At 40.4% G+C, this 22,072-nt stretch overlaps 1 protein-coding gene across 5 annotated transcripts in view; it reads left to right on the top strand.

Moving 5' to 3' along the window:
• The window catches only part of wdfy3 (WD repeat and FYVE domain containing 3), a 145,360-nt gene that overhangs the window by 101,989 nt on the left and 21,299 nt on the right, over positions 1-22,072 (top strand). For 4 of the 5 annotated variants that reach the window (XM_051950393.1, XM_051950391.1, XM_051950394.1 and 1 more), the window contains 18 exons: positions 58-210; positions 625-698; positions 824-985; positions 1,519-1,613; positions 2,447-2,567; positions 2,879-3,096; positions 4,289-4,485; positions 7,060-7,194; positions 8,803-8,982; positions 10,658-10,891; positions 11,032-11,131; positions 11,729-11,889; positions 12,630-12,859; positions 14,410-14,519; positions 15,461-15,643; positions 16,927-17,084; positions 17,166-17,243; positions 17,481-17,711. In XM_051950393.1, the coding sequence (XP_051806353.1) occupies positions 58-210; positions 625-698; positions 824-985; positions 1,519-1,613; positions 2,447-2,567; positions 2,879-3,096; positions 4,289-4,485; positions 7,060-7,194; positions 8,803-8,982; positions 10,658-10,891; positions 11,032-11,131; positions 11,729-11,889; positions 12,630-12,859; positions 14,410-14,519; positions 15,461-15,643; positions 16,927-17,084; positions 17,166-17,243; positions 17,481-17,711 (2,820 nt within the window). The remainder of the gene's footprint in view (positions 1-57; positions 211-624; positions 699-823; positions 986-1,518; positions 1,614-2,446; positions 2,568-2,878; positions 3,097-4,288; positions 4,486-7,059; positions 7,195-8,802; positions 8,983-10,657; positions 10,892-11,031; positions 11,132-11,728; positions 11,890-12,629; positions 12,860-14,409; positions 14,520-15,460; positions 15,644-16,926; positions 17,085-17,165; positions 17,244-17,480; positions 17,712-22,072) is intronic. The other variant, XM_051950392.1, reaches the window with a different exon arrangement.

The following is a 22,072-nucleotide window of genomic DNA, read 5'->3' as shown; positions in this document are numbered from 1 at the left end:
ATCTGTACTAATGCTTTGAAATATGTTGATTAAAATGGTTTTGTTTTTGTCCGTTAGCTCCTCGCCATGCTGCTGAAGAAGAAGCGCTCGCTGCTCAACAGCCACATCCTCCACCTCACCTTCTCTCTGGTCGGAACAGTCGACAGCGGCCACGAAACGTCCATCATCCCCAACTCCACCGCCTTCCAGGACCTGCTCTGCGACTTTGAGGTGAGGCGAACGGGACTCAAGTCGACATTTCAAACCGCAAACATCTACCCAAAGTGTTTTCCAATAAAGAAATCAGATTAGCGCTACAAATCCACCGGTTTTAAACGTCAAGCTCACCAGAGTAAGTAGACCTACTGTATTGTGTAGTTCTGGCAGCTCACCAGCCGTTAGTCTTGTTCCAGTTAAACCCCTCTCCGGCTGATGAAACGGTGAAACAGGTTTATTTCTGGACGTTCTGATCAGCAGCGGCCGAAAACGGGGAAAAAAATAAAAGAAAGGGTCTGCGCTGCTGTTGAAGTTTTAGGAAAATGGGCCGCTGTGTGCCAAGACGCCGCCGCCTCTCGCTGCCAGTAGTTTGTGCTGCCAAACGTAGGTTGTGTCTCAGGGTCTCAGCCGGCTCCTTCTGCTCCTCAGGTCTGGCTCCACGCCCCCTACGAGCTCCATCTGTCTCTGTTCGAGCACTTCATTGAGCTGCTGACAGAATCCAGGCAAGTGTCAAAAAGTTAATTCCACCGAACAGGAAACGGATCAAACGGAGAATGATGATGATGCTGCTGCGCCGCTGTAGTTGGCTTCAGGACTTTAACTCTGATCTTCCCACTTTGTTGAACAGCGAGGCGGCTAAAAATGCCAAACTACTGAGGGAGTTCCAGCTGATCCCCAGACTGCTGCTGACCCTGAGAGACACTTCGCTGTCTCAGCCCACTGTAGCCGCCATTAGCAACGTGCTAAGTCTGCTGCTGCAAGGCTTCCCCAACCCGTACGACCTGCTCAGGTAAGACAGACGCATTAACCATCATGTTGTTCTGCGGGTCAAAATTGACGCGTTTTAAAGTTTGAAAATCTGGGAAAAAATATATTTTCACAGTGAAACTCCTGATGTCCACATTTTCAGCATTTTTGGGAAATCTTTGAGCATTTTTTGGTGGAAAAAAAAATGTTAAAAATGTTCTTAAAGAAAATATTCAAAGTTTTGTTGATACATGTAATCACTTTAGATATTTTTAGGATTTTTTTGGAAGATTTTTCTCATTTTTTGAAAATATTTACAAGAATTTTCTTGCCAAGTTTGGGGAATTTATCTAAAATAAAACTTTTAAGGAATTATTGGAATTTTCTTCCTGAAGGTTTTGAAACTCTTCATAAATTTGGGGAATTCTTTTGCTGATTCTTTTGAATTATTTTTTTCAGACAAGGAAGCAATATTAACAGGAGGGTTAAACAAGCCTATTTCATTTACATGAAGTGGTGGAAGTTTGCTTTAATGCTTGATATTTGCTGACACTTTGCTGTTTTTCCACCTCGCAGGTTTGGCCAGTTCATCTCTTCCACTCTTCCCACGTTCGCTGTGTGTGAGAAGTTCGTCGTCATGGAGATCAATAACGAGGAGAAGATTGATGGAGGTAAGAATTAATCTGATGTGGCCAAATGCTGATCTGACAGCATCACAACAATTGCATTCCTATACAACTAAACCGCATTTTCATTTACATGTTTTAGAATACTTCAGAGAGCCTTGAAATTTGGTGGACACTCGGGCAAAATAGTTTCAAGCAGATCCAAATTATTAAATGACTCCAGCAGAGGCCAACATTTTAGTTCTTGGCTCTTAAGAAATGAAAAAAAAATACAAAATGTTCAAATGGGTTTTCTATTGTGGCACCAGAAGTGTATATATGTGTGGATTTATCCATGTTTCCTACTAAAAATGCAGTCTTTGGTCGACATTGTACAAACCTTTGAGGCCTCTAGCATCAGCAGAATCTGATGCATTTCAAATACGACGAGCCAAGATTGTAGTTTCTTACTGTTTTGACAAAATGATGGACAAAAACTGGTGTGTGTATAGTTGTCTATGTGTTGTTATTTTCTGTGCAAATTTACAAATTGCTCACATGTTGTCTTCATGTTGACATTTAACAACATGCTAGGCTTGTTTTCTGTTACTTAATGCTTCCATACATGTTCTAAAATTAACACTGAGCAGAGAAACTGATGATAATTCAACACACATCACAATAAATCTCATGTTTATTTAAACACATCCTAGCAGGAGCTCTAACAAAAAGACAAGTTACACAGGAAAGCAATGAAATAAATGGCAGCGATTGCTCAATAGTAAAGAAGAAAGTATGTTTTCCTCAGTTAGAGGTGTAATGTAGTTGTATAAGAATGTAATTTTTGCAGGGCGGGGCTGTTTTGATGGATCTCTAATCTGAATTTCTCGTGTCTGCAGCTAACGACGATGATTTCGGCGGCCTCCTTTCAGCGAACCTCATCCTGCTGAGAAATCGACTGCTGGACAACCTGCTCAGGTTGCTCTTCACCACCAAAGAGAAGTGCACAGTTAACGCCCAGTAAGACCACACTTTCAAGTTCCAGGAGCAAATTCTCAGGGTGTTTTTTTTTTTTTCTTGTCTGCAACAGGAATAGTCATAAAAATGTGTGCTTAATGTTGATGTCTTGCTGCTTTAAAGACTTCTGTCATTAAACAGCAGTTTTGCTCAGAAAATCCAGCTGTTGTGGGAATAAAGCTGGGTGTTGTTTGAATAGTGGCCTGCAGGCTGACATCAAAAACGACCACAGATGGAGATTATAATGTAAAATAAACCACTGACGGTGTATTGAAATGGTTAGAAAAGCTGCAGTTTTGCTCGTCTCCCTGCAGGGCCTGCGAGGAGCTGGTGAGGACGCTGGGCTTCGACTGGCTCCTGATGTTCATGGAGGAACATCTGCACTCCAGCACGGTGACGGCGGCTCTGTGGATCCTGGTGGTTCTGCTCTCCAACCAGTCCATCCTGAACCGCTTCAAGGAGGGCCTGTGTGGGGGCGGCTGGCTGGACCACACCGACTCGGTCCTGACCAATAAGATCGGCACGGTGCTGGGTGAGTTTACCGCGTGATCAGCAAAGATTCAACAAGCTTCATACTGAGCTAATGTTTTTTGGATATAAGTAAATACAACAAAGAGTTTTACTTCCCTCCTTCTGAGCTGAATGCAGTAACGATGTCCAGTGTAAATACTGTGTGTTGTACCGTGGCTCAGCAGACGCCTCTCCCCGCTCTGGCAACGCTTTCCGTCGGAGTTGGCCGTCGTTCAGTAAACAGAAAGCTGCACAGTTTGTGCGTCGAACAGCCAAGGGTTGGTCCTCTCATTTTTCGCCCTCCCTGCTCTCCCTGCTGCTGCGACCGTAGTCCCTCCTGAGCTCAATGGTTTTCAGCCTCAGTTTGTAGTGCAGTCAGGCCTTACAGTTAACACGCTTTAACCCTCCTGTCGTCATGCGGGTCGAAACTGATCCGCTTCAAAGTTTGAAAATGTGCAAAAGAAATCCGTTTTCACAGCGAAACTTCTGATGTCCACATTTTCAACATTTTTGGCAAAACTTTGAACATTTTTTATTGGGGAAAAAAGAAATGTTAAAAGTGTGTCTTAAGAACATTCACCAAAAAATCAACCAAAATCCAGCAAATTTTGGGTTAGGGTCAGTATATGCAATGAAGAAATGATCTCTTTTTACAATTAGCCTATAAGCTATTATGTCTAAAACGTAACCTGAGGAATGAAATCAGTCAATGCTGGGGCTTTAATCACTTTTTTGCACATGAAATGACTCTGATCTTTAAAAATCTGATCAGCAGGCAATTGTGAATTCTACCTTTAAATGATGTTTTTTGCACATTATAAGCATTAAAAAATAAGAAATGCAGTCCTCAGAGCATTCATCGTAGCAAATTTAAAGGTGAAAATGATGATAAATTTCCACATTGGTTATGTTTTTTACCAGCTTCCAGGTTGAGAACCGTTGCTTTTGCTTTGGGAACCCCACTGATTAGTGACAAAAAGCCCAGATTTGTTCTCTAGCTTTGACAGATTGCAGTCATTTTGTTAGTTCAGTCAGCCCTTAGCTCCTACTGCAGCCACCTCCTTTATTATCCCGCTCCGTTAAACCTCCAACCAGGTGCAGCAGGTATATCCAGAGTTGCCTGTAGGTGCCCTAGTCAGTAATCCCACCTGTTTACCTTCATATTCCTAACATTCACTCCTCCTTTTACTCCCTCTCTGGCCTTCCGTCGTCAGGCTTCAACGTGGGTCGCAGCGCTGGCGGTCGCTCCACGCTGCGGGAGATCAACCGGGACGCCTGCCATTTCCCAGGATTCCCCGTCCTGCAGACGCTGCTGCCCAAACACACCAACGTACCAGAGCTCTACTTCCTGCTCATGGCCCTGTTCCTGCAGCAGCCAGTCATCGAGCTGCCAGACAGCCTGCAGGTACATGTTAGTATACCCGACCTTCTTTGTTCCTTTCTGAATAAGCACTCACATTTCCTGGTTGCTGCACTTAAGATCTGTGATTGTAAGAGGTGTTTCCTTGTCTGAAAAAAATCAGCAAAAAAATTCCACAAATGCTCAAATTTAACCAAAATGATAATCTAGATTATTTTGATCGATACTGAGATCGTGATTACAGTGTGGGACCTTCGTCAAAATCCTTGGTCGTCCGTACAGCAAATTACGGACGACCAACTCCTGCCAAATCCAAATTTTTGGTAGTCCGTACAAATTTCTGGTCGTCCGTAATTCGCAGCGTTTTTTTTTAGTTGAAGCAAAAAATAAAATTGATTAAAAAGTCACTTTTTTTTAAATCTTTAATTATATCTTGTGTAACTTTAATACTACACTCCAGTAAGATTTAGATCATCATCCTGAGATCATTATGATCACTTTTAATATGGCAACTCTACAGAAATAACATTGAAAATTTAAATGTAGCATCAAGTCCTCCAGTAGCACTGAGATCATCATCCTGAGATAATTTTTAACATAACAACTATGTACATTATTACTAGTATCATCTAACATTGAAATAAACTTATCTCTGATAAGCAAATATGAGATACTATAATATCATCATCATCATACCAAGTCTATATATCTTAATATCCAATACTAATATCTTCATATTATCATTAAATAGTCTCTCTGACCAACAAGAACAAATATGACTTAGACAAGTTAGCACAAAGTCTCTTCGTTAGCACAAAAATATCACAAAAATGTCATACCAAAAAAGTCCTAAGACCACATCATCCCTGAGAATATTCCTTGATAACAAAACCCAAGCGTCTGCCCTAATAACCTGTGTGATCCAAACTGAGACCTGTGTGGAGATGTGGGAATCGAACCTCCAAACATTAAATAATAAGAAAAATCGGAAATGAAACTCTTCATTATCCATTATAGCCCCCTCTGTACTGTCATTCAGTGATCAAAGCGAGACCCCTAAGAAAAGTTGGGAACCGAAGCAATAAATATAAATAAATGGTTAGAGTCGGAATCCACATCGCTCAACATCCACACGAACCCCAACCGGAAACTGAAACCTGCGCGAAAGCGATGCGCAATGACACAAGATGGCGGCCTCCTGCAGGTTGAGAACCGAGAAGTTATTCGTTGTTTTAAATTGGTAAGAAATCATTACCTCCGCCAGGAGGTTATGTAATCACCGGAGTTTGTCTGTCTGTCTGTCCGTCTGTGTGTGTGTATGTGTCTGTTTGTCTGTTAACAGCATAACTCAAAAAGTCATGGACGGATTTTCACCAAATTTTTACAGGATGTCCGGAAGAGCAAAAGTAACAATCGATTAGATTTTGGAGGTGATCCGGATCACCGTCTGGATCCAGGATTTTTTGAAGGTCGAAGGACAATTGCGAGGGATGGCCGCCAGGCCATCTCTCAATTGTACAGACAGAGGTCGCCGGATCGATCCCAGGCGACGGCCGAATTCCGCGCGGCCAGTTCGGGCTGCCCGAGCGAGTCAGGACCGATGGAACGAAGCGGCGGCGACGCGTACGGTACCGTCACATGCGCGCGCAACGCTACCATTATGTGCGTGCGTCAAAACACTGTGCTGTTACACTGTACATGAATGTTATGCTTTGTGCACACACTGTTAAAACTAAATTAAATCCGTCCATTACGTTTTGGGTTATGCTGTTAACAGACAAACAGACAAACAAACTCCGATTGGTCATCTGTACAATTGAGCGATGGCCTGGCGGAGGTCTGTACTCTCCGAGTGCTTTTCTAGTTTAATATGTCTTTCCGAGCGGCGGTCGTCCGGGCGGACGAGCAAGAATGTAGATATCGTAATATCTACTCGTCCGGCCGAGTTTCAGGTCACTACGGACGAGCGCGAAGGTCCCACACTGTGATTAGCCTGTTAATGCAATTGCTTATTGATTTTAAAACAAACAGCATTACTTTAACCCAGCGTAGCACCGGCGCTGCGATTTGCATATTTATTTTTGATCGGTGTTGGATTTGAAACCAGATAAGATAGATCTATCATTCTTTTTGCATGTACAATCTGGGGATTTAGACTAATATTTCACACATATATCCCATGGACATCAAAAGTCCCTCATATCATTATTATATTGACCCTAGTAATGGCAAATGACAATTCTGCATGCCTCCTTTTTGTATCAGACAGCACAGGGTTGTAGTATGAAGTGTTTGAGGTAATTAGTCTCACTTGCCTCACTACTGTAGCTGCAAACATTGCTGTTTTGTTGCAGAATCTATATTTTGTGCAGGCCTCAAATACGATATTTCAAAACAAATGAATAAAGCAAGTGAACAGAGGTTTTAAACTTAGACGTAGATCAGATGAAATGGATGTTTTCAGAATTAAAGCAAGAACATTAACTAGGCAAACCCACGTTGTTGGATTTTCAAAGTGCATGTCACGATTTCAGCAGCTAACTTTACAAAGAGTACAGATGGCACTTTGAAATAGTGTGTCAGTGTGACTATATGTTACCCCAGTTTGTGTGTTTGTCCTCTCAGTTTGACCTGGACTCCATCTGGACGTTCATCTTCGGCATGCCGGCCTCCAGTGGGACGGTGGTGGGATCCATCCACAGCGTCTGCACCGAGGCGGCCTTCCTGCTGCTGGCCATGCTGCGCAGCATGCTCAACCTGGTGAGAAAAAAAACACCCTGGGAGATTTGTTTCCAACGTGTCTAAACCGTCATTTCCAATAAAAACATAACCGTGAAGGCTCAGGATGAGTAAAATAGAAGAAAAAGGCAATAAAACAGCTGATAAAAGTAAAAAAAATGACACCTAGCGTACATTTAACATCCTCAAGTTTCCTCCACAGCAGCAGAGGCTCTACAAATGTGTATTTTTGCTTTTGTTATAGTGACTATTTGTCAGAAATCAAACTCATAATCAGATACCACTGATGCACAAGTACATGTGGTGTGTGCAGACAAAAAAAAGTCAATTTTCCAAACAAAGTCTGTACTTTTTGATTGTTTTATCCAGAACAAGCAAAAAGAGAAATTGTTGTTCCTGCTGCTTTTGTTGCTCTAGTAGAAAAAGATTTCCTACTTACACCCCATAAAATGTTCACAGCGCTTCTTTAAACTTAACTAGTATGATCCCTAAAATTAAACTAAATAAATACCAAATGAAAAATAATAGTCTAGTCAAATTCACAATAATCTAAAGTAACAAAACACTCAAACAATTCGAATTAAGTAAAATTCAATAAATCCCACAGTTGTGATTTATAAAATTAATTAAAAAAATAATGAACTAAACAGAATTATACAAAAACTGAAGCTAGATGAATAACTAAGCAACAAAAACCGTCCTAGTCAAGTAAAAAACATCTAAAGCAACCAAACCCTTAAGCGAATTCTAATTATTAAACAAAGATGTAATAAATCGCACAATGGTGGTTTTTAAAATAAAAAAGAACAATTATCTAAGCAGAGTAAATGAAACGCACAACAAATGAAACAAAATGAACAAATAAGAAATGAAAAATAGCCTAATCAAATAAAAGTAACAAAACAAAATGGAATTTTTAAGCAAAGTTGTGATTTACAAAATATTTTGAAAAAGCAATAAACTTATCAGAATTGTACAGAAAATGAAGCTAGATGGATAAGAAACAAAAAAAATCCTAGTTATGTAAACAAACATCTACAATAGTAAAACCCTTAAATATATTCTTATTATTTAGTAAAAATGTAATAAATCCTGCTCCTATAGTTGGCCAAAAGTTGCAAAATTTTGCAGCAACAGCGTTTTTATTCTGAAGGCAGTGCTCCTGTTTTCCTCCATGAACAGACTATAAATCATTTTTCATTTCTTAAATTCACATTTTCAGATTAACTCGCACCTTACAGTGGAGGAGAATCTTATCATTTTTAATTGCTAATTAAATTTCACACCTTTTTTTCCCCCCAGAAGCAGATTATTTCCACCCTCTTATCCTGTAAAACACCCTTATGTGAGAGGGTCTTTTATGCTTTTTTTATTTAAGATCCACTTGAAAAAGGACCGGATCAGCCCGAATTTTCTACAGGTGTCTTTTTAAGCTCTGTTAATCCAACAAAAGTGACTTCTCAGCCACACTTCTCCTTAAAGCCGGGAGTTTCTCAGTGTGTTCCTCACCGCTGGTTGCTGAGAAGCTCCACTGAACTGGAGAGTTTCAATTTACTGCAGTGCTCTTAGCTTCTGCTTTGAATGGAAATGCTTCAGAGCTTGACGTCTTGTCCTGTGTGTCCTCTTCAGCCGTGGCAGTCGGAGGAGGAAGGTTCCTGGCTGAGGGAGTACCCGGTCACCCTCATGCAGTTCTTCAGGTACCTTTACCACAACGTACCCGACTTGGGGCCGATGTGGCACAGTCCTGAGTTCCTGTGTGCTCTGGCAGCCACCGCGTTCCCCTTCAACATCCGGCCCTACTCTGAAATGGTAAGTCTGTGTTTTTTTACCCACTTAAATTCCCTTAAATCCAAAATAATCGGCACCTTGAAGAAGCAGGAGGAGACCTTTAATCACCTCCTCCTGCACAAATCTCCAGACTGTAGTATCCATTTCATGCCCAGCTTTTGTTCCAAGACTGAGGGACTGAAATTGGGTATAAAGTAAAAAAAAATCTCATCACAAGAGGAGGTAATCACAGGTATTGATCAGTAGCCCCATCAGCTCTCAGCAGATACATGGTTATTGCCTCCTATGGGGCAATAAAACGGTGACTTACTGCTCCGTTGGAATCTCCTCCTGAGCCGCTTATCTGCAGTTTCAAGACCACAACTGCAAGACGCTGCAGTTTTTCTGTGAATAAAAGGAGTTTCAGACAGTTCACCTAATAGGATAATTGCTCTTCCATGGAGCTATATGGAGCGAAATGTTAGCAAGAACGAGGGAGCGACTGATATGGGGGTTTTTTTAGGGCCGATGCTGATTATTGGTATTGAAGAAAGGCCGATATTTGGAATTTATATGCATTAAATATGTTTTAACAGCTTGTGATAGTAGGAACCTGTCATTCAAAACTAGACTCCTTCATTAATAAAGAATATATAAAGTAGAAATAAGGGTCATTAAATTAGGATGCTCTCGACTAAGATTGGTCAGTTTGTCTCCGGAGTTACGTCTGCCGTTCTTCTCTAATTTCTTAATATATCTCTAATCTGCCACTTTCATTTTCCTCTAAGGTCCAGATTTTATGTTGTTTCAGCTGTCATGTAACTTAACCACTAACTGTTAGCTTAGCTTTAGCCATTATGAGAGAAGTTTACTTCCTGGTTTGTTTCCTATTGTTGTTTTTCCAGACTCTGTTTCAGGTTAATCTCTGGCTGCCTTCTAATTTAGCTGCTAGCTGTTATAGCTGTTAGCATTGCCTTCTCTGCTGTGAGCAATGCTGAGGCTGCATATTTAATTCATCACTGTTCAGCCAATAAAAATACTGATAATGGGAATAATGCCTATGATATGTCACTTTTATTGTCCACTAAGGTCCAGATCTTACAGCTTTATTAATTGTTTTCCAGACTCTGTTTCAGGTTAATCAGTGGCTGTCTTCTGACTTAGCGGCTAGCCGTTAGCATTGCCTTAGCCACTGTGAGAGTAGCTAACTTCCTGGTTTGTGTTTCTTCTTCAGTTTTCTCTGCTTGAGAGACGTTTCTGAGAATATCGTCAATCATCAATATTGTATCGATAATGATGTTCAGAAAATGCCAAATATCGTCCACGACAATCAGCCACACCGATAATTGGTCTGTCCTTAGTTTTTGGTTTTGGACAGCGTACTTTGGGATTTTCTTCTAGTTTATATTTCAGATGAGCTCTGTTTGAATGAATGTTGTTTTGAACAAATACAACATAGATCCGCTGACTACATTAGATCTGAAGTAGCACATTTAATTTATCAATAATCTGCCATTATTATATCGATCCTGATAGTTGGAAAAAGGCCAAATGTCAGCAACGATAATCGGTCTATCCCTAGTAGGAACTTCTGCGAGTTGCGAGAAACATGAATGAAATGTGCCTGATTTAAACGTGCTTAAGTGCTCTCTTAAAGAACTTTAAACAAATAAAAATATAGATTAATAGTCTCACTTTGTTCTTCCGTTTATTCCAGGTGACTGATTTGGACGACGAGGCTGGATCTCCCACCGAGGAGTTCAAGGCCTTCGCCGCAGACTCTGGCATGAACCGCAGCCAGTCTGAATACTGCAACGTGGGCTCAAAGACGTCTCTGACCAACCATCCAGCCAAGAAGTACGTCTTTGACTTCATGAGGGTCCTGATCATGGACAACCTCTGCATGACTCCGGCCAGCAAGCAGACGCCGATCATCGACCTGCTGCTGGAGGTGAGACGACAACAAGTCCTTACTGCTCGCTTAAGGAGCAGTCATAGTGTAGCTCAGTTTGTCTTTTATGCCTGTTCGGAGATACAGGTCCTTTTTGTGTACTTATTTTTAATATAACTGGTCCTTCTGGGGTTTTTCAGGCTTCTCCAGAGCGCTCCACCAGAACTCAGCAGAAGGAGTTTCAGTCCAACATCCTGGACGGCGTCATGGAGCATCTCCTGGCCGCCGACGTCCTCCTAGGTCAGCGCTACGTCCTCAACACTTCAGTCCTGTTTTTGTTTCCCGCTCTCACATTCATCTTGAACGAACTCACCTCCTGAGTAATCGCTCCTCTCAGCTTAATGGTTTGTTAGCTGCCAAATTAGCCCTCAGAGAGGACAAACTCAGTGTCACATTAATCAGGATGTGGCCCAAGACCGATGCTAAATTCCTCCCTATTACAAAAGGCCCAGATGAGCGTGCTGCAGGGCGGGTGAACTGATTTCTTGCTCTCTAACGGCTGCAACATGAGTCAGCAAATCGTAGACTGAAGATACCTGCAGAGATCTGCACGACTGCTTAGGTTATATATGGATATAAAAATGACTAAAGCACAAAATGCATTTTTAACGCCTTTTTATTAACACATATTTCAGCTTCTGTCCATCTATAACACAATAAAAAGACAAAGCACATATTTTTTTGGTGCAGTGTTTTCTTCAAACTCCAAGGTTATTTCTTAATATTCCATCCATATAAGGCTTTTTTTTTTTGTCAATTCTGTTCATTTGTACGATTCCGTATATTCAGGATAAACTGTAACTCCTCTGAAAGTCACATGATTGTCTCTCTCTCCAGGTGAAGACGCCTCTCTGCCGCTCAGCAGTGGAGGCAGTTATCAGATTCTGGTCAACAACGTCTTCTACTTCACCCAGAGGGTCGTGGACAAACTGTGGCAGGGAATGTTCAACAAGGACTCCAAGCTGGTGGTGGACTTCATCGTGCAGCTCATAGGACAGGTACAGAATCACCTCAACCTGTTCTTTGTCTGCTGGTGGTGCACAATCAGCATGTTGAAGGGCTGCATGAGCTTTCTGTTGCTCTCAAAGGCAGCGAACAGTTTCCTCTTCCTGTACTAGCTGCTGTAGGTGAAGCGAATTGTATGTTATTTGACAACTTGTGGGAACAAAGTGGTTCATTTTTTTCAATAATCTTTCTCATTTCAGGCTTAAAACCAGTTTACACCAGTTTGTTTTTAATGCTTTTTGCATGTTTTTGCTCCCTAACGAGTCAAATCTTCCGTGCTGGTTGTCACTTTAATGTTTTGTGTGACTTCCAGCAGTTTGACCAATTAAAAATTGAGATTCTGTTCTTGATTTTCCACTTTCGACACAGAAAAAATCCTCTTGGGTGTGGGGACAAATGAGCATAATATAGATGTAGCAGCACAATAACTCTAAATAAATCACATTTCAGTGTTTTAGTCTTCGTTAGCATCAATTCAAGGCTAGTTTTGCATTATATTTTTGCACACAGGTATCCGGTAGTTTTCTCCTCAGACATTAAAACACCTGAGTAACAAAGCTGCATTCACAACCCTGTCATGGCTTAATGCAGGTCAGTCTGGGGTCACTCTAGCAAAGCTTCTTGCTGCTGTAATATTTCCACAGCAGCTTTGACCACAGTGATGTAATCTCTCCTGCTCAGTCCTGCTTCCAACCTTTCCTGCGTTTGCTTGTGTTTCCTCCTCTTCCTCCAGTCTAAGCGGCGCTCTCAGGGTCTCTCCCTCGACACCATCTACCACTGTCTGAACCGGACGGTGCTCTACCAGCTCTGCCGACCCCACAAGACGGTGGCTCAGCAGGTGGCCCTGCTGGACGCCCTGCGGGTCCTAACCGTCAACCGCAACCTGGTGCTCGGCCCGGGCAACCACGACCAGGACTTTGTGGCCTGCCTGGCTCACTGCTTCATCTGCCTGCACAGCGGGAGGTAAGGAAGCGCAAAACCTGTCTGTGGTCCAAGTAGGAGTTTGTTTTGTTAGTAATATTAAAAAAAAAAAAAAAAACAGGAAAACTGCAGTGTTTTGTGTTAAAAACTGCTCCTAGAAAGAGAATTTCCCAGTAAGTTAACCTTTAAGTCATGTGTGTCTGCAGATGTAAACCACTTATGAGTTTGTGTAGGATATTTGATTTGTTAGTAATTTTTAAAAAAAACTGCTGTTTTTGTGTTTCCAACTTGCACAAAGGTGTTAAAAATGCTTCTAGAAACATAATTCCGCAGTGAATTAATCTGAGTCATTATAATCTGCAGACATGAGCCAATTAAGAGTTTTTGGTATATATTTGTTTCTTTCATATAAAAGACCTGTAAAATTCTAATGTTTTTGTGTTTCCAAATTGTGCAAAGGTGTAAAAACTGAATTTCAACCTCTGAGTCATTAGAATCTGCAGACTTGAGCCAATTAGGAGTTTTTGTGAGGTATTTGTTTCATTAGTAACATAGAAAACCCCTGAAACTGCAAAAACTGAAGTGTTTTTTAATCTTACAAAAGTGGTAAAACCGTTTCTAGAAAGAAAATTTCACAGTAAATGAACCCCTGAGTCACTAACGTCTGCAGATTATATATATGTATATTACATCAAACTGATAAAATGAGCACCTACTGTGGTTTCCAGCTTGCACAAAGGTGTGAAAAGCAGCTTCTAGAAAGAGAATTTGACAGTAAATGAACCTCTGAGTCTCTAAAATCAGCAGATATGAGACAGTTAGGAGCTTGTTTTGTTAGTAATGTCAAAATCTGGAAAACTGCAGTGTTCCTTTGTGTTTTTGTGCACAAAAAAGTTTTCAAAACTGCTTCTAGGAAGAGAATTTCACAGTGAATGAACCTCTCGTCATTAAAATCTGCAGAAATAAGAATTTTACGAAGACATTTGTTTTATTCGTGTGTGAAGGTGTGAAGCAGCATCTTTCCTCTCTTCTTCTATTGAAGAATATAGCAAAACAGGAAAACTGCAATTCTTTTTGTGTTTCTTAATCACACAAAAGTGTTCTAAACAGCTTCTAAAAAGAGAATTTCATCGTCAAGTTTGTGTCTGTTTTGAAATATGGCTGATTTTCTTTTTTTGTTAAAGACTAAAAATAATTTCATTCTGCTAACAGATGCTGTCTTTGTGAAATATAATAATAATAATTTCTGCCATTATAATTGTGTTGAGTTCTACTTCCAGCCGTGTTTGTGCTGTTTCTGTTTCTGTAGCGGTGCAGAACTTTATACTGAGCAGAGTCAGAGCAACTAAAACACCAAACACCACAGAGTCTCACTGCTGGGTTTGTTTATTTTCTGGGACTTACTCTTCGTTGTGTTCGCTCACATGCCAGCGGATCACGCGTTAGTTTCCAAACCTGCAGCAGGTGGGGAGAGACTGAATTTCCTTCCACGCTGGGAACACAATATGCTTCTCCGCTACACGACTTGTCTGCCGCGGAGAAGCCGAACAATCGAACCGCACCGAGCCGCTGTTGTGTTTGTGTGTCTGCAGCAGCGTGGAGGGCTTCGGCCTGGAGGCGGAGGCCAGGATGACGACCTGGCACGTCATGATGCCCGCGGAGAACGAGGCCGACGCCACGCACAGCCACGATGTCAGCGAGGGTGAGGCGCCGTGTGGTTGATAACCGTTTAACCTGCTGAGATTCTGGTGCCGTCGGTACAAAATGTCCCCGTGATAAAACAAAACAAAACTCCTCCACCAGATAAAATAAGAAACGAACTGAAAGTGTCATATCCATGGAAGGAAAAGGAGAAAAACCCTAAACACGAGACTAAAAATAAAAATGATAAGCAGTAATAGTAAATAAATAAAGAGTAAACAACAATAGAATGAACAGATGAAATCAAAGAATCAATTTGACCATAAAACCAGATATTTAAATTAGATTTTATTGTTTTTTCTGTTAAATGCTCGGGCGGAAATTATTGCAAATGTACAGATTTTAGTTTGATTAAAAGACAAGGAGGGAGAAATTCTAATAAATATTCCAGTGATGTGATTAAACTGAAGGTCCCGGCGGTTTTTACTGAGCTTGAAAAATCTCTTTTTTTTCCTGCTGTGCCCCTGAAATCTTGAATAACCTGCAAAAAAGAAAACCTGAAGCTTGATTTATTTTAATTCTTTGGGCATTTCAGGTTTTAAATTAAATCTTATTTTACTTGGAGTTGCTCTTATTAAATTATTATTAAAACTGAAAGTCCTTAAATGGCTCTATTTCTATAAATCTCTATATTCTGTTAGTGTTTATATGATTTTAATAGCTTCGTTTGTGTGTTTACTCCTATTATTTATTTACTCGTTAACACTGTAAAAGAGGCCTTAGTACCTCAGTGCACTCTTAGTTTAAATAAAAGTTAAATGAATGAGTTATAGTTTTAATATAGTTGTACAAATTTGCAGTAAAAGCTTGAATCTGACGGCTGTTCCGTCAAATATCTCGTTCCAGTTCATCCCCAGCTGATATCTGATTTAGTGAGAAACAAAACCCAGACATTAACCGCCTCTGTCACGAGATTAAATGATTGTTTTCCGTCCTCTGCAGGACGTCAGCTGCTTCTGAAGGCGGTGAACCGAGTGTGGACGGAGCTGATGCACAGCAAGCGTCAGATGCTGGAGGACATCTTCAAAGTGTCGCTGCCCTGCAACGACAGAGGTCACGTGGACATCGCCACGGCCCGACCCGCTCTGGAGGAACCGGCGCTGAAGAGCTGGCAGAACCACCTGGGTGAGAGACGCTGGCTTTAAACACATAGAAAGATGAAAACACAAGAGAGCTGGCTTGTTAAATTTGACTTTTTTCTGATTTCTTGGCTCCTCTGTGACAGTAAACGGAGAAAAAACAAGACGTTTGTCATGCTGGCCTCTGAGAAACACACATTTTTTGCAGTTTTTTTTTTTACATTTTATGGACAAAACTAATTGAGAATATTGTCCCCAATGGAAATAATCTTAAGCTCCAGCCTTAATAATCTCACAGACTTGTTGGGCATTCCCTAATCATTTCCTCAGGCATCCGGATTTTGGATTTCTGATGCCTTATTTCACTTTGAGTGAGTTTTAAATAGTCATTACATAACTTATGAAGCTATTTAGTAGCTATTGTTTTGTGAAAGAAATAAGAAAAAGCCCCTCTCCTGCCAATATTACCTATTATTGCTGGTCCACTCTGTTTCCTGCTGGTTCTTTCTGTCTCATTCAATCAGTGTTTTCTTTTTATGTAAACCGATAAACAGATTAGTCTGCAGAACCAGACGCTTTGGCACTTTGTATTTATTAAGAGTCATAAATAATTGTACTTGTTTTTTTATTTTTTGTATTACCTTATCTTTTTTATTTATTTTTTTATTATGAATATTTCACCTTATTTTAGTATTATATATTTTGTTGTATTTATTTTTTAACCATATATATTATTACTTTATTTTGTATTTTTTGTGTTTTTAATTCATTTTTAGCATCAATATTTGTACTTGTTTTTGTAGTATTTTAGATTTATTTTATATTGTTTGTATTTATTTTTGTTTTTATTTGTTTTTATTTTTTTACCATTTTTTTCATTTTTGTTTTTTCAATCATGAATTCAGTTGTTTATGTTTTTATTGTTAAAAGAAAACTCTGAAATTAACAGCATAATTGAATGATTTTGTTTTACTTATTTTTATATTTTTATATTTTATTATATATTTAGTTTATATTTTTGTATTTTTAATTCATTTTTGAGTAGAAATATTTTTACTTTTTTTGTATTTTCTTTAGATTTTTTTGTTTTAGTTATTTTTTTGTTTGAATTTTATTATTTTTTACAATTTTTGCCATTTTTTAAAAAGTAAGATGTATTTATGTTTTTTATTATAAAAAACCAGCACTAAAATTGCCAGCAACATTTACTGATTTTGTTAACCTCTTAGCACTCCTTTCTCTTGCTTGAATTTTTAAGTTTTTAAATTGATTAAGTGGTAAATAAATGTCACTAAATGTTGTTTCTCTCTGTGCTTTTTCTCTATGTAGTCCATGAGAAGAAGTGCATCAGTCGTGGTGAAGCCGTCGTACCGGCGACTCAGTCGAAACTCTCCAGAGTCAGCAGCGGCTTCGGCCTCTCCAAGCTGACCGGCGTCCGACGCAACAAGAAGGAAAACAGCCTGAACAAGAACAGTTTGTCTGCACAGGTACGTGAACAAACAGCTGCAGCAGATGTAGACGGTGTTCTTAAACTGCACGTTGCTTCATCTTGTCTGTCTGACCTACAGGAGACTTTCCAGTGGATGTTTACGCACATCGCTGTTGTCAGAGACTTGGTGGCCATGCAGTACAAAGAATATCAGGAGGTATGATTACTATTCACGCCCTGTCATATATGAGAGCACGGTTAGACTGAGAAACAGCAGCCCGTTACGTAACACTGCAGTCAGGGTGTTCTGCAGGATGGCGAACGTCACAAAGAACACCGCACAGCTCCGTTTTCACAGGCCGCTGTTGACATTTTCACGAGCCAGCTCTGCGGCTGCATTCATAATTCATACCGGCTTTTTAAAAGTGACTCATTCTGCGTCCGTCCTCTCCAGCGGCAGCAGAACGCCCTCAAGTACGTGACGGAGGAGTGGGCGTCCATCGAGTACGAGCTGCTGCGAGAGCGAGGCCTGTGGGGGCCGCCCATCGGCTCACATCTGGACAAGTTTGTGCTGGAGATGACGGAGGGGCCCTGCAGGATGAGGAAGAAGATGGTCCGCAACGACATGTTCTACATCCACTACCCATACATCCCCGAGACAGAGACCAACACCAGCTCAGCTCAGGTATTTAGGTTTAAACCTGGATTTAACCCCCACTGCACTTTGAGCTGAAATGAAGGAAGTCAGAGTAAAGAATCTTTTCAGGAATCACATTAGTCATGTTTGTGTAAATAACTTTATTACGAAAAGTTCAAGGGGGCCGCAAAAATATGAAGTATTTTAAACAGTTGATGGACTTAATGAGAGATAAAAACCTTTTTCAAATGTGCTCTCACATAGCAAACTTTTACTTCACATTGTTGATCAGCTGCTTCTGTGTTTTCATGTCTGGGCAGCATTTAAAGTGGCCGATACCAGCAGATATGAAAGAATAGCTACAACTTTACGAAATGAAAACGTTTTTGTAATAAGTCTTGTGTGTTTCTTTATCTTCTTTGAGGTCTTTTTCGTTTTGTTTCTGGCTTCTTCTATTCTGTTTTATGTGTAGCGTAGCCTATGCCGCTGACTTCTGTCGACATATCGCACATTTGCTCCAAAATAGTTCATGAAAACAATCCTAACTCGCATTTTCTTGTTTTTCTATTTCAAAAATCCACTTAAAATTCACTCAGCAGTTATATAGAAACAGAGGAGTGTTAAATTAAATTGCGTCTTTTCAGCACTTAAAAGTTAAGAGGTTGTTTTTATTTACTTTCCATCGTTGTTTCTATGTTCCTCCGCTTTTTAAAATGATTTTAAACTGTGATTTTGACAAAGTGAATCTTCTCATCTGTGTACAAATTTTGCTGATGCCTTCATCCATTCAGAGTAAAACAGGAGCCGTAACAACAATTATTGATATTCAGTCCAGATTTCTCATCAATTTTTTCACCCCTAATTCTACATTCTAGTCTCAACCTGATGCCCTTTTCTTGGAAAATACACATCTCAAGTATTATAGATCGTAGCTGTAGCCTCTTACTGTGACTGAGGAAGTCAGTTAGACTACAGCCAGTTGATGCTGGGAAGCAGAGAGCATTGTGGGAGTTCTGCTAGCAACGGGCACCATGACAAAGCCTTCTGTGGCACTCAGTGACCTCTGGGCTGTAGCTAAAGTTTTCAGCTTAGACAGTGTCTCTACATCCTCATATCATACATAGCAGAGCTGCTTTTGAGGCCCAAATCATGTATCTACCATATACCGGGCTTTGCAAAAGTTCTGTTACTCGGTTTCGTGATCTTTAGAGACGTTTACATGTCGGAGTGAAAAATTCCATTAAACAAACTGAAAGTTCTACCTTATAGGCAGGTGTCCTTAATACAATTTTTTTCTCCGGTGAAGTTGTATCAAGATGGAAGTCAAAAAAGAGTTGAGATATCTGCTCTCCTTCGTGCTGAACATCAGCCGGATGACCGTCCACAGAGTCACGGAGAGGCTAAAGAATGGTGAAGATCTTTCAGGTCTTCACCATTCTTGAAAGATCACTGAAAGATCTTCACCATTCTTCAGCCTCTCCGTGACTCTGTGGACGGTCATCCGGCTGATGTTCAGCTGCTTGGCTCTGTCAGACTTGTTGTGGCCAGCATGAAGGAGAGCAGATATCTCAACTCTTTTGGCTTCCATCTTGATACAACTTCACCGGAGAAAAAAATTTGTATTAAGGACACCTGCCTATAAGGTAGAACTTTCAGTTTATTTAATGGAATTTTTCACTCCGACATGTAAACGTCTCTAAAGATCATGAAACCGTGTAACAGAACTTTTGCAAAGCCCGGTAAATCAGCACAGAGGAATGTCCTCTGAGCTCAGTTTGTGTCTTAGTTCACCCATGTTTGATCGCTAATGCTGCAGATCATCAGGAAAATTGTTAAAAGTTTGCATCTCTAGCACCTTGTCACAAATTTTGCTAAACTTAAAGATCAAGCTTCGATTTGTGCCATTAGAAAAGTATCTTGATCTGCTCAGGGCATCCCTAACTTTGTGGCATTACTGTGGCACTAAAATAATCCCGTTATATCCTGATAAGAGACAACCATCTAATTTATCACACAAAGTAGAAGCTGGTGTGTGAACTCACAGATAGATTACCCAAAACATAAGTATTCCACACATTTATTGGCTCGACTGGAAGTATTAGACGCCACAACAGAGTCTTTTATTGAATATTTTTAATTTAAGATTTCTCATTTTTAGAGATAATGCCCCTTGTTGCGTCCATAATCCCCCTGCAGTAGAGCTCTTGGATGAATCCGTCGCTGTCATGTGAGGAAGTGACACCAACAGCCGGCGGCTCACTTTTCCTGGCACCGCCGAGACACATTTAGCTTTGTTTGCTCTACAAATAATCCGTCCTCTCTGTCTGCCAGCGAGCGCCTTCCTGCACTCCACAATTATTTATGCGGCTGAGATGATGCAGGGAAACTTGTGTTGAACATAAAAACTGCGTCTTTCATCTGAAAAGTCGAAGCATTAGCCTGACTTAGTCACTCAGAGGGAATTAAAAAGCTGCACATTTCATCAATAATGAGGCAGAAAATGGATTCCTGTGTCCCTGAACTGACCAGATATTACCACAGTGACCACTTATTAAAAAATAAACCTCTCTGTTCCCAAAGTGGCCCCATGCTGAGGCTTCAAGTGAAGACTTCATGAAGCCTTTATGCAGAGATCCCTGCTGGAGAGGATTTCCTGGCTCATGACCTCTTCATAATTAAGTCCAACGTCCCCCAGGCCGGGTCCCTGATACATAATTTAATCTTGCTCAGAGAGTAGTTGGGGGCTCTTGAACACTATTCGTTTGCTCCGAGTTCTTTCAGCTCGACGGTTTTGGCTTTTCTGCAGCGCTTCGGGCCACAAAGGCGGCAGATGTCCCCTTTCAAGGTTTTACCGTTTGATGCAGGGATTCCAATTAACTCTTCTGTTCACAAGCCATCGAAAACAATCTCTTCGACTATAAAAGCACATTTTAACGCCAGTATTTGCTGCTCTGAAAGGTGTCTGTAAGTGGAGTTTCAGTCAAACATGTCAGACTTGTATGTAGCTGCTGTGTGCAGCTAATCTGAAATGAAAGGAGGCTTTTGTTGAGTCGTTAATGCGGCACGAATGAGGCCTACTGCCTGTAGAAAGGAGAACAGAATACGACACCTAACACACACACCCCTTTATTAAAGTCCTTCAGATTTTTTGCTTTTTTTTGCAGAAATGACTCAGCATAGCAAACATAGTCATAAAGGTATCATATTACTGCCTTTTATAGAGAAAAACCCAATTAATAAATTAATCGCCAGCTGTTTTGATAATTGATTAATTCATCTGACTAATATTCTAAAAGAAATTTTAGAAAATCACTTTTTTAAGCAAAGATGTCAACAGTTTCCTCATTCTAGCTTCACAATTCTGAGTACCTGATGTTTGTTTGTTTAATTTTACAGTAAACCTGCAGTGATTATTAATTAGTTGTCAACGTTTAAATGAATCACCACGTATTCTGACATTTGATTAACTGGTTTTGAGTAATTATTTAAGAAATATACAGTCAAAATCCTCTGATTTCAGCTTCTTAAATGCAAACATTTTCTGGTTTCTTTCCTCCACTGTCACAGTAAACTGAGTATCTTTGGGTTGTGGGCAAAACAAGACGTTTTTCACACGTTTCTGACGTTTTATAAACAAACTACTAATCGATTAATTAAGAAAAGAATCAGCACTGAAGATAATAATCAGCTGCAGCCACGTTGATGCTGAAATTGTGTTTTAAATGGTACCAAAGCTGTGGAAATCTCATGGTATACACAGTATAGTCATGTTGCTGTTCTTTGTGTTGACTTACATGCAGTTAAGAAACTAAATTAATTCAGAATAAATGCATTGAAGTGAAGCATGAGGCCCACATGAGGCCCAAACCCTCTGATCCTCCTCCTCTTCACCTTCTCCAGCCCTCCTCTCCCCCTCTGGTGCCTCTCAGACCCTCGGCTCTGGCTGAGGTCCTTGAACGTGTCGAGGTAGCGTCCAGACGGATAAAAGCTGAAGCCTGGTGTGACTGCATGATAGTAGCAGAGTTGAAGCAGGAATCTAATACAACGGTGCAACGTTTAGGGCGACAACCTGCATGAATCGTGATGTTAAAGCAGCTTATTGTGACCTAGTCTGTTGTTCTTCTCTTCTGCTATGGTAGCAGGGAGCTAGCTGCCTCCTTGTTTGATAACTTACTCTGTTTTTGTGTGCTTTAGGTTGAAAGATTAAATCGTTTTTTGCATGTGGGGAGCATGATTTGCTGTCGCATACGTTGTGCTGTGGTTTTACAGTTGAGGTATTTGACAGCGTCTGATCTTTAAATACAACAATGTAGTGTGTTTCAAAGTTTAAAAAATCTATTTAAAATCAGCTTTCATTCTTGGATAATCAGCGGAATCTTTACAGAACTAACCCAGACTTCAGTTTCTGA

This window comes from Acanthochromis polyacanthus, chromosome 7 (assembly GCF_021347895.1).
Source record: "Acanthochromis polyacanthus isolate Apoly-LR-REF ecotype Palm Island chromosome 7, KAUST_Apoly_ChrSc, whole genome shotgun sequence".
Taxonomy (NCBI): domain Eukaryota; kingdom Metazoa; phylum Chordata; class Actinopteri; family Pomacentridae; genus Acanthochromis; species Acanthochromis polyacanthus.
Note: the sequence above shows the minus strand (reverse complement) of the source record. Positions and strands in the feature narration are given on the sequence as shown.